We start from the raw sequence: 12,919 nt of genomic DNA on the forward strand, positions 1-12,919 counted from the left end.
TTTTCTGTAAATTCTTGTGACTCTTTGGTAAGTCTAAATTATCTCAAAATAAAAAGTTAAAACACACTAAGTTTTAAAAAGAAATGCTATATAAGATGTACATTCTACTGTCATGTATAACTAAAACAAAAAAATTAATAAAAAAGAAATGCTAAAATTTAATTATAAAAATCTCTTGAATAATTCAGTAAATATATGCAAAAATGTTCATCCTTTCTGACAATGAATGCAAATAAAAGCATTCTGACTCATTTTTATTATCATCTTTGGCTTATCTATTTGTTTTGCTTTGTAATATGATACTATAACTAGAGGGGTTTATTCTTTGTTTACTAAGTAGAATTACATAAAGTGACTCAAAATCCTTACAAAGGGTTCTATAAAGAAGATTCAATTATTTTCTCCATTTTGCAACTGAGGCTTAGGGTCTTAGGAGGCTTGCCTGAGTTGGAGAGACAGTAAACAGTGGTAGTGGGATATGAACTCAGGCAGTCCAGCTCCTGTGCTTTTATCCTCTAAGATACAGTGCTCTACATATTCATACAAGGCTGATGAATCGAAAACTGGCATGATCCTTCTGAAGAGCAAAGAGGCCATGCCGTTCCCCTGGTCACCACATCATCAGACTCTTGTCCACTAATAAACTGCTGAGAATTTATCCTAAGGAAAGATATTGCAGACGAGAGACAGCTACATTCATAAAGATATTTACTATGATGGAAAAATTTAATAACCAATAGAGTAATGATCAAGTTAATTAGGACTCACCAACTTGATAAAATATTCTACAAACATCTAAAAATATTAACAATGGAGATAGATATATGGGGAATGGGAAAATGTTTATAATATCAAGTTAAAAAATACAAATACACATAAACATGGAAATGTGTAAAAATTGTATGTGTATAAAAACATTAATTTAAAAAGTAACATTTAAAATTAATATTTATAGATTCATGGGATAATCACTGACTTTTTCCTTCCACACATTTTAATGTTTGCAACAAAGATAAAACAGTGGCTCATGCCTCTAATCTCAGCAACTCGGGAGGCTGAGGCAGGAGGAACACAAGTTCAAAGCCAGCCTCAGCAACTTATTGAGGCCCTAAGCAACCTAGCAAGACTGTATCTCTAAATATTAAAAAAAAAAAAAAAGGTCTGAAGGTGTGGCTCAGTGATAAAGCACCCCTGGGTTCAATCCTGTGTTCCAAAACAATAAATAAAAGATAAAACCCATGAAAAACATCCTCTATAGACAACTGTTCAGAAACTGATGCAATGGGATTCTTTCTATACTTCTTCCAAGCCTCTTTTTGGAGGAGATAAGTGGTAAGTGTCCATTTTTGTGAAAATTCATTAAATTTTTAAAAATCATATAAGATAATATAAACCTTATGAATATAATACCTACACACATACAGGGGGATATACAATGTTGTGTATATAGTTGCTGTCTCTAGGTGGTGAATTATGGGAGGTTCTTTTTTTATTTTATTTGTTCTTTTTAGTTATACATGACAGTAGAGTATATTTTGACACATTTATACAAACATGAAGTATGTCTTATTCTAATTAAGATCCCAGTCTTGTGGATATATGTGATGTGGAGATTCACTGTGGTGTATTCATATATGTGAATAGGAAAGTCATATTAGATTCATCCTGTCTTTCCTTTATCTTCTTTATATCACTTTTGAACACAGTATTTTACACCTGTACTTATTTCTCATGATATTTTTAAAGAGTTGTATAGGTAAAATATTACTAAGCTAAAATATTATAAAAATTATACATAGTCTTGGCAACCAACTCCATAATTTCATCAAAAAGCAGACCACTTTCTCATATTATTCTATACTCAGCTCACTAATTCTGTTCCTTTGGCTAGATTTCTTCTCAACAACTATCTCATGCTTAAAATCCAAAATGACCAAGAATACACCCATTTTAATGTTTATAACATTTGTGTACAAGTCTACTTATACACACAGATCACTGACCAATCAACTCATATTAAGAAGGAAATGCCATTCATAAGAACTATACACACTATACACTATACACATATATAAGATATATATATATATCTTATATATTTTTGTCAGATGAGACTACTGTGAACTTTAGAGCCCTAATGAAAAAATATAAGCTTGGAAAGTATTACTGAGTCAAATTACTCAGTAACAGAATGACAACAAAAATAATCCTATTATGTAGAAATATCTAATGTTAGCATCAGAAAGAGATAATACCTTTATTAAACACTTTAAATACTTCTTCAATATTCTGTAAAAGAGGCAGATAAACAATGGAATCTGAATGTGATAGAGAAAACAAAGATTAGAAATAAAGAATAAATGAGTAGAAAAAAAATCATAAAGAAAAAAAAATTAGATGCCTTTATCAGAAGGAATAATTCATGATAGGAGAATTTTAAGCCTAGCAGAGTGAAGAAATGTCCACAGAAAAAGAGAATGAGCACAAAGGGTAAGGATACATCTGATAGGAGGAGGCCAGGGCTATCAGGGAAGCAGAGGAATGTTAAATGGTATACAAAAAGCAATTACATTCAAAGCCATGAACTGAAATCTTTAGAAACTGAATGAAGTTCATTGACTTGGTATGGTTTTCAACGGTCTGCCTCTGTGAAGGAATGAACATGCCATGAACATCCTGTCTGTCCTATCACATAAGTATAAAGTGAGCAAAGAAAGGCTTCCTGAGCCTCAGAAAGCCGATTAGTATGTTTGCTATCTCAAAATTTGATTGGCTAGGATGAAAATCACAATGCCCAATCTCATCCTGGCATAAGTGTGGCTCAGAGACAACCCATCACTTTCCTCTTGTGAGTTAATGTTAGTTACAGAGAGCCCACGGAGGCAGTGAAACCAAGCCATCCCTGAAGTTTACTATCTTCAGCCTACGCCAAGCATGAGTTTTCTTCTCTAAAACCATTTCTTCCTCAAAAGAGTTCACCAAAGTTGTCATCCTTCCTATCAGCAGCCCCACTGAGCTCTGGTGAGTGACATCCAGACATTTAAACTCAAAAGCTGCTTCAGAAGGGAGTTATTAAAATTCAAATGAGCTGGGCATTTTGAAGAAGAAAACACTCGTTTGCATGCACACCTCCGCTTTTGGCCATCCCATTTAGTCCCATAGAGCAGGGTCTGGTTTTGTTTTTGTAAATGGGCTTCGGAGGCGGAGGTCAGCCTCCCACGGCCCCCACTCCTCTGGGGTCATCATTAGTAATGTGTAAGGCTGAATAGACTTTCCTCTGAATCTAGTCAGCAAACCTGACAAGAAGGCAGCCCTCTCCCACAACCTGAAAATGCCAAAAATCCAATTGGTAATATGGCTTTTTTAAATACTTCATTTATCAGTTTTAAAATAGCTTTCAGCAAGACTGCATATCACAACACTGATTCGGTCACAACCTGATTTTTCAGTCTTAGAGCAGAACAGATCCTGCTGTGCCATGACTCCATAATCATAAAAATATTATATTTAACAAAAAGTTCCCCATAAGATTCAGAGAAAATTCATTTCTGCTAAGAAATACTGGTCTGGGGAGTCAACTGACATTTTATTCACTTGAGCAGGAAAAGAATCTTTCATTTGACCCAGGCGATTTGACTTTATTTCTCCCCAAAATATCTTACCTTATCATCATTTAAAAATTTTATAAAAATGAGCAACCTAACAAAAACATAGCAAAAATATATTGTGCTAGTATCATTCTGGCCATGGAAATTTTAGATGCTTATTTAGTAAGAATTGAATTTCTTACTAATGGAGACATCTTTATCTATTTTAAGTAGACTTAATTCATAGCAATATAATCACTAAAATAATTTGCAAATTATACATAATACACAATGTTTGTCAATACCTGTGTCATGTACAACAATGACATATGTCAGTTTTTATTAAGGATAATTAAAAGCAAATAATGCTAACAAACAACCAGAGGATAATATCACATATTCTAGAACTCCAGAAATTAAAGAAATGTCTCCAGGCTATGATAATTATTCATAATCTGGAAGCTCCAGGATTACTGTATTCAGTGGGAAATCAGACAATGTGACCTTTAAATTCCTTTCCAATGGTGAGATTTTATTCTTCCATAACCTTCATCAATCAAACTGTTTCCTCCATATTTCTTCTAGTTTTTAATTTTGATTTGTTTAAAAAGTTTTTTCTTCCCACAGTCATAATGGTCTTGCTACAGTATAGGTACTCATTTTGCCAAACCAAGAAAGAATAAAACCAGCAAACATCAATGAGGAATACTACATTAATGAAGCTGGTGGCTTCAAAAAGTATACGTGTAGCACTAAAGAACACACATTCAATAACTCGTGTGGCATTGCTCTGATGCCAGTTAAAACAGGGCATTAAATCTGTTTCCAAATTGCTTGTGTGCTAATGTGGTGGCTGCCACACAGAATCACAAAGGGACAAATGTGTACTGAGAAAAAGAACACAAACTAAAAATAAGACCTAGAAGCCAATGATTCCAACACCACCATGTGATCTTACAAGGTGCAGGGGCAAGACTTACTTCCCAGACAGTTCTGGGACCCAAAATGTACCAGGTGTTTTCTCTTCTTAGATCACATTCACTTGACAATAGACAGGAAAAGTAATGTGTGTCTTTTGAAATGGCTCAATAGAAGATTAAGATTTTCATGGAGCCATTCAAGATCACTGACAGTGATTTAAAGAGACTATACAGTGTGTATATTTATGGAACAATTACTGTAGTTTGCCTCTAGCTTATATATATTAGAAAAATGGTTTGGCAGAGAAAACACTACCCCCTTCAGATTTGTACTGTTTAATTCCACAAAGGCATGCTTAGGGCATACAAACCTACTTAACATGTAGAAAGAATGACAAAATTCAAGAAAATGTGCTCACTTGCCTTTTTTTCCTCCTGTAATGAAGAAGCCAATGGCTGCTCTAATAAAACTGCTTTCAGGCAAATAGCTATAGTCAGTAGGAACTGTGGAGACAGAAAATGATCAAATTAACCAGTGAACTTGGCAAGACTAATGAAGGAGAGATAATGATCTCATGCTGCCATATCAACCTAGAGACAAAGCGGAGATGTTTATGCCATTAATCTCAGCACAATAGTCTGTAGCTGCAACTAATTCTATTAGACTAAGTGACTGGCCTTGAAGTAATCACTTAAGCTATACAGGCAAATCTAAAATGGTGGCTAACCCAGCAGACTGAAAAAAAAAAAAATCACAGAGGATGAATATTTGACTGAAGTGGTTTACAAAAATCCTTTTTACAATGTCACATCAGTGACCTCCCATCCAGTGACTCCTCAGGATCAGCAAGGAGATGGCTGAGCTTCCTAAGGCTTAGAATGCTATTCTAGGGGCCACTTCAGGACATGCAGAATCAGATTTGAACCTTGTAAATTCAACATAAGCATTTTTTGGTATAAACAGCACCAGCCTCTTACCTAAGACAGAGACCTCTAAGTGACCAACATGGACAAATAGCCATATGTAGCTGCTGACCTGGAACATGGAGGCAGTGACATTTATGCTAGTTGAGTCCTGAGAGTCTCCTAAATCCTTTTCCTCCCAGTCCCCTATAATCGTTTCATGAGATGGTTTTTACTGCAATAAATGGCTCAATTGGAAAATTCCATCAGGAACAAGTAGCTGTATTTTTCCAGACACACAGGCAACTTGTTCAAAAGAACCTGGGTGTAAGATGATTCACTATGACCTGAGTTGAGTGTATGTGGGCCAGACCAAGCAGCCCATAATAGGACAATTAAAAGCCTACATAAAAAAAGTAAGGCCTGACATAAATACGCTAGCTTACCAGGATACTGAGTAAGAGCCTCAAAATTAGCAATACCAAAGATTCCAGCATAACTAAGTTTTCTTTATCATCTTCCCATTTTAATATGACAACTTCCAGCTGTCTAAAGTTAATTATGTTAATTATCCTGTGCACCAATGTCCTATTCCTATAGCTACAGAGTAATAGAAGGGAGGAAGTAGTAATCACAGTAGACTTATGGTAACACTATCAGTAGAGGATCTTTCAGAGATAAATGAAACAAAGTTTTAATGAGGAATCTTTGGTACCTATACCTTTCTGGCCTGGGTCCAAGATAGCCCATGGGTTCAAATTCTATAAAGAGCAAAGAGCAGATGTACTAACCCTTCCCCCCAAAAATCTCAAGTACAAACATAAATTAAGTATGTGGGGGTTATAAATATTTTTATTGCTTTTATTAAAAAGCTACAAATAGAAAAGGCTTTGTGTTAAGACCAAGGATTTCAGTTCTAAGACCACTGAGGTATATATCTTTAAATGTACTTACCCCATTATTTTAATAAAACCAGGATCCAGAAAAATTCCAGCCATACAAAAGGAGACATTCAATGAAACATAATACCATTACATCTAGTAAAATAAAATAGTCTGTTTCAAGCTTCACAGGCATGGCTCCTCATTTATGCGTTTGTCACTCAACTAACTCTATATATAAATCACATAATCTTCCAGAGTCTTAGATTCTACATTGTAAGATATGTAGGTTAACTGAATGTCTACACTATCCTCTAAGGAAGCAAAGAGGAGGAGTAAAGAAACACGGAGTTCGGAGAGCAACTACAACTGCCTACCACATGACCCATGGCAAATCAGATGGCCACTCACACCCAACTCAGAAAAAACAGAGATGGTCATACCCACCACTAAGGGTTAATGTGAAGATTCATGCTCTTAACAAAATACAGAGCCTGAGTCAGCAATTACTCCCAGTTCCAGTGTTTTAGGACCTTACGCTTACCAGAGGTTCTGCTTTGATTTGAGGACAGAGTAGAGAGATGAAGATGTCCTAGAAGCCAGATTGCATTTGACTGAACACCAATAGCCCCAGAGACACTGGTGACCTATAGATGGAAATACAACAGTTAAATAATGGGCAAAATCCAATCTCCATTCAATAAAAGGTTACATATAGAAAGAAAGTCACTAATCTTTTATGAGCTAATCGCTTGGCGGGTAAGTAGAAGTTCTATGACAAGATGAGATTTCATGTGTCTCAAATACTAGATCTGAATCATAGAGGTGCTCAACAAGTGGTTGCTGAGTTACTGAATGAATCAATTAACCAGTTGATTAATCAATCACAACAGAAAGTACTAGTGGTTTTCCCAGGTTCCACTGAGTTAGCCTGGTCTCAAAGAAACTTTAAAACAGTGAAAGAAAATTTAAAATGCAGAAAAGTTGCTTAAAACTAACACACTTCTAAAAATGGAAGGAGATGATATTGTTTCTTTTCTTTAAATAATGTCCTATTACTGCTTCATCATTCAGAATAAGCATTTTTAAAATAATAGTTTAAAATGTGAGATTTTTACCCCAACAATAGATTTTTCTCCCAAGTTATAGCAACTTAAAGTTTCCGAATTCCTTTTTTGAGCATATTCATATTCATATATGCAAAAGAGTTTTTATGTCCTGAGATTTATGTTTGCTTTTGAAAGCATGAATTACTAAAACTCCTTTATGTGGTAGATATTATAATCAGCCATATTTCATAAGAATGAAAACAAATATGCTAAATGAAAATAAAAAGATATAAAGTTCTTTATAAAGAAAGACTACCAACTATGCAAACAAAGTAAGAATGCTTAAAGAAAGTTATGGCCAAATATTAGCAGCAGTTGCTTTAGGTTTCAAGGAACATCAGTGATGTTTCATTCAGTACCTTTAAATTTTAAGCAATAAACAATCATTTAAAAAAATAAAAATAATAAAAGATAAAAACATTTCTTAGCAGAGGAATATGTTTATTGTCATTGTAACATTGAAACAATGACAATGATTTACCCAAATATTTTATCAGTGGCCTCTGAACTAGCATCTCTTGACCATTCTTCATGGATATCTGCCCTGCCCCTGGATCACCTACTCATTTTCCTTGTCCTGAGGGCCTCCTATTCCTTGCAGGGTCAGGTGGTAATTGTTAAGAGAAATCAGTACCAACTTATCTTTTAAAAATGCCAGCTTTCTCTTTTTTCCAGAGGCAGTAGGTTTTTGTCAGTGAATAGAGGACCAAATGGCCCTCCCAAATACCCTTTGAACTCAGCACAAATAACCAGAGATTTCCCCTATATTCTAGGTAAAACATTTTATATTATGTAATAAGATGAAGGACTAGGAAGAAAATTGTTTTTCTACCCAAGGATTTTAGATTTCTCTTCTCACCTGAGTTAAAGTTCTAATGACTTCATTAAGTCTGCCTTGAAACTGCGAAGTCTGGATGGCTTCTGACTTCAGCTAAAAGAACAAGGAGAAATATCCATCACTACCTGCCACCCCTGAAGTAAATAATTACATTCCCAGTGTATGAGTAATCATCTTCTAAGCCATGGAATAATGTATCATATGTCCTTATAAACATAAGGACAAACATATATAATTCAAACACAAGGAAGTGAGCTCCTCAAAGGCAGTGCCCATGCTTTGAGATTGATTTTTTTTAAGTACCTGTGCAGCGTAGCACACAGTAGTCATTCAATAAACTTCCACTGGATGAACAAAGGCACTCCTTTAGAATTACATATAAATTTACACATACATGTCCACTGTGAAATCATTTTGAAGTGAAAGAACACCTACACAGATATAAACTTAGACATTATGAATGCACACTGGTGGTTTTTGTGAATGGCTTCTGAAATTCCTTATCATTCAATCACTTTTCTCAGGAAAACTTGGGACAAGTACCTAATTAATTTGGTTTAATTCCTACAAGCCAAATGAAACAGCAAACAAACCCTACATAAAGAATTCTTGTCCAAGAGCACTTTTTCATAGAACAAGGCATTGAAAAGCCCAGTAGAACTATTATCATGAGCACGTATTCCTCTATCATTAGCATACTAAGATAGCGGGAATTCTCCATCTATGGCTGTACACTTTTAGATTCTTCCCAACTGATAGTTCCTTTTTTACCTGCATTACATCCCCTTCAGAGCCTACCAAGGCCACCATGCCGTGGAGAGCTGCCAGGCAAAGCATTGTGGGAGTGCCCTGGAAACAAAGCATTAGAGTATGTCAAGAGGGAAGAGCTCCCTGGGCTGGGATTCTACAAAACTTACTAACACACAGAGAAATAAAAGGCCAAATGGTACTAAGTTGGCAGAATAAACATAATCTCTATAAGTGAAACAAAAGTGGCAACAGACTATAAACCAAATAGATTAAGGTTGCTAGATAAAACTGCCTTCTTGCTTTTATTTTTTAATGCATACTACTGTTTTAAAATTAAAATAGTGACAAAATAATTTTAATACCATAATGGTTGACAGGATGCATTATTTATAAGGGATTAAAAGTCCATTCATCTCTTTTCATTTGAAATTGCCTGTTCTTTTATTGTTAAACTATGTATCTTAGCAGTTCTTATAAATTGTCCAATAAAGTAGTTCCTATTCCTTTATAAAAACATAATGTAGCATATGGGAGGTAACCTTTACCTCTGCTAGAACAGTTTTGATCCATCCAGGGAGAAGTTTGTTGCCCAAGTCTTCAGCTTTGCCATGTCCACACACAGACAAACCATGAACTACATTTCCTAATGCCAGGGAAAATCCTGAAGTCTGGTATAAATAAATAAAAACAAGACATGAGAAAAAAGAAAGACATAGATCAGCAGTATTTATATACATGCCAAAATGAGCCTTTCTAGTATCTCCTAATCCTACTTACATGTTCTATTTGTCAACCAAAAAAAAAAAAAAAAAAATCACAGTTTTGTTATTTGTTTTTAAACCTAGACTTTGGTTGGTAACAGAAACTACAGTCATTGCAAAGAATTTAGCTGCAGTGAGTAGTTTATTTGGGGAAAATAATACTGCACTATTGAGCAACATATTCTGAATACAAGTGAGCAGGCTTACAAACATAACACAGTAACAATCCCATTAACCTTCAATCAGTGCATTCTGCCATAACCCAATATAGTTAATATAAGGACTTTAGAGAAAGCTTTTTTATAAAAATAATAAAATACAACTAGGGAAATTCTATAGCATGTGTAATTTTAATTTTTTAAAATCTGATTTTAGCAAAATACATATAAAATTTACCATCTAAACCACGAATACCAGTTCAGTGACATTAAGTACATTCATATTGTTGTGCAACCATATCTTTTTGTCTTGAAAATCAGAAACTCAGTTCCCAAACAGTAACTCCCCATTTCTCTCCCCAGTAGCCTCTGGCCACCATCATTCTACTTTTTTTTCTGGGGGGTGGATACCAGAGATTGAACCTTAAGGCACGCTTAACCACTGAGCCACATCCACACCCCATTTTATTTTTAATTTTGAGACAATCTCGTGGAGTTGCTCAGGGATTTGCTAAGTTGTTGAAGCTGGCTTTGAACTTGCAATCCTTTTGCCTCAGCCTCTTGAGCCACTGGGATTATAAGTGTGTGCCATCACACCTAGCTCATCATTCTTCTTCCTGTCTCTGACTATTCTAAGCACCTCAAATAAACATGAACCATGTAGTATTTTTCTCATGATTGGTTTATCAGAACTTCCTTTTTAAGACTGAATAATATTTTAGAGGAATCATCTTAAGGCTATTTAATTTATATGTCCTTAAATCTTTCTGTACATATTCAGTCATGAGCAGAGATTTTCTACTCCCGATTTGCTGAAGTTTGATTTGATCCAGAATTCTGAATGTATTCCTGCCTTTCCAAATGTTTTCAGCTAGCCTTCCCTGACCCTTAAATTCCCTAGCCACATATGTTAAGATTACAAAATATACAGCAATGACTGGAGAAAGAAAAAAGCCTATCAAAACTTTCTGAAGCAAAGAAAAATACATCCAGAAAGGGAGTCAGGGGATAAGGAGAGAAAAAAACATGTGTGACTATTGTCTACAGTGGTGAGAGAATAGAATAGTTAGAAGCTCTTCAGTGCTAGACAGGAAGTCTCCCCTTCTGGTCTAGCTCAGAGTCAGTTACTAGCAGGTCCAGGCAGCAGCATGAGACCCATGAAAAGCAATAATCAGGGCGGACATTCCAACCTGCTGGTTGTTTTCCACTAACAGCCGAAGCTTATTCATAGTATCTTCAGCCTCTGTGGCTTCAATGATACCGGCACTGAATGCTGATGTGCACACACAGCTTAGGGTGTAGGCAAGCACCTGAGAGGAAAATACAGAAGAAAAATGTTTCATCACAAGAAACATCACAAAGAACACAGCTCAGTTGACACAGATACTCTTGTTAAACTTCTCCTCAGAAAAAGCATTGAATTCAAAAACATTCCCCACAGCCTGGGCATTGTTTTGCTGCCTAAACTTCTATTAGTATGTTTCACAACAATGTCACGATGGCAGTCACGATTCCTACTTTTTGAATAAGGGCTTTGAGGGTCAAATAGCTAGCAGACAGAAGTAGGATTTCCACCCAGGTCTTTAGTCTCTAAGTCGAAAAGGTTCCTTGCCAGGACACAGAACCTATCAATAGAAGAGGGAGACCGATGTTCACCAGCAGCGAAGGCCACTAATTGCCAGGTGCTCCATCCAAGGCCAACAGCAGAGGCAGCTTGGAGAAGAGAAGCTCCATTAAGATTCCCTAGGAGAAGTAATGGGGCATGACTGGAACAGGAACATGGGTTTAGGAGTAATATAAACTGTGTAAAATAGGGACAATACTACCTACTTCATCATCCTGGTACAAAAACATATTAAGGAAACAATGTATGAATAAACAAGTGCATAGAAATAGATAAATAGAAAAGAATGTTGGGAATGGAGACAGTACTCAGGCATGTGTCCAAATTGACCATTTACTAGTTGAGTAACTTTGAGCAAGTCACTCAATCTGAGTCTCAATTTCTGCAAGTCAAGGTTATTCACCCCCTCCCTGCTACCTCATATTTTCATAATAAAAGCCTTCCTTATAAGAATGCTGTTAAGATAAAGTGGAAAATTCAACTCCTAGCACTGATTGATGCATGAAAAATATAAGCAGTTCCCAAGGCAGAAATTGGATAATAAAACATCAGAGGGAAGAAAAAAACCTGGCTTGCTTAAGGCCTTATAAATCAAAACATCAAGGCAGACAGATGCATCAGTTATAAAAATCTTGCTTTCATTTATTAATCAAATCGTTCCTCAGTCACCAGATTTTCTCCTTTGGCTTGAAAAAAATAGGTACTTTTAAGTCACGCTCTACCCTGCTTTAAAAATGGAAATGTAGTGCATGTCTTAGAACAAAACTTCAACCCTCTGTGCCCCAAAGAAATTCACCAATTCAACAAGTCCCATTGCTGAAAGCAGAAGAGGGAGCGGGAAACACAGCAGCCATTATGTGCTCATCAATAGCTCGTGGGCAGGCCAGGGCAAATCAGAATCTGCTCTAATGAGGGGGAGAATCTGGCCCGGCCTTGAGGTCATCCCCTGCTCCTCCCAGAGCAGAGGCAGTTCAGCTTCACCTGGGCACAGCTGACTGGCATGCCACATGCCTTGACAATTCATCCAACCGTGGTTAACACATGGGGACTGTGTCACACCAACTCCAATTCTGCATATTTTTGTACCATGACAGAAAAACTTTTCCATTAAGTGTGGTAAAGGGAATTTCCTCAATTTTTCATGCTAGTGGGCATTTAAAAAAAAATCAAATGCCTTTCCATCTACAGTTTCTTAAGCTTATTCCTGACTCTTTTATAAAGTTACATTTGACTTGAGCACAATTCTAAAAATCTCCATTTAACCTTCTTCCAGAAATTGCAGCTCTTCTTAGGAAGTGCCTGCTGGTGATGCTGACTTAGGGTTTGTATTCACTGAAGGCTCTTATCTCATATGCCATATTTAAGTCTAAGTTGATTTATACAGCCGC

At 36.0% G+C, this 12,919-nt stretch overlaps 1 protein-coding gene across 3 annotated transcripts in view; it reads right to left on the reverse strand.

Moving 5' to 3' along the window:
- FOCAD (focadhesin) overlaps positions 1–12,919 on the reverse strand; it is a 283,295-nt gene that overhangs the window by 35,161 nt on the left and 235,215 nt on the right. For all 3 annotated transcript variants that reach the window (XM_081282574.1, XM_081282573.1, XM_081282575.1), the window contains 6 exons: positions 11,098–11,217; positions 9,534–9,656; positions 9,010–9,087; positions 8,260–8,331; positions 6,836–6,938; positions 4,931–5,011 (listed from right to left, as the gene is read on the reverse strand). In XM_081282574.1, the coding sequence (XP_081138700.1) occupies positions 4,931–5,011; positions 6,836–6,938; positions 8,260–8,331; positions 9,010–9,087; positions 9,534–9,656; positions 11,098–11,217 (577 nt within the window). The remainder of the gene's footprint in view (positions 1–4,930; positions 5,012–6,835; positions 6,939–8,259; positions 8,332–9,009; positions 9,088–9,533; positions 9,657–11,097; positions 11,218–12,919) is intronic.

This window comes from Spermophilus citellus, assembly GCF_964194105.1.
Source record: "Spermophilus citellus genome assembly, chromosome: 2".
NCBI lineage: Eukaryota > Metazoa > Chordata > Mammalia > Rodentia > Sciuridae > Spermophilus > Spermophilus citellus.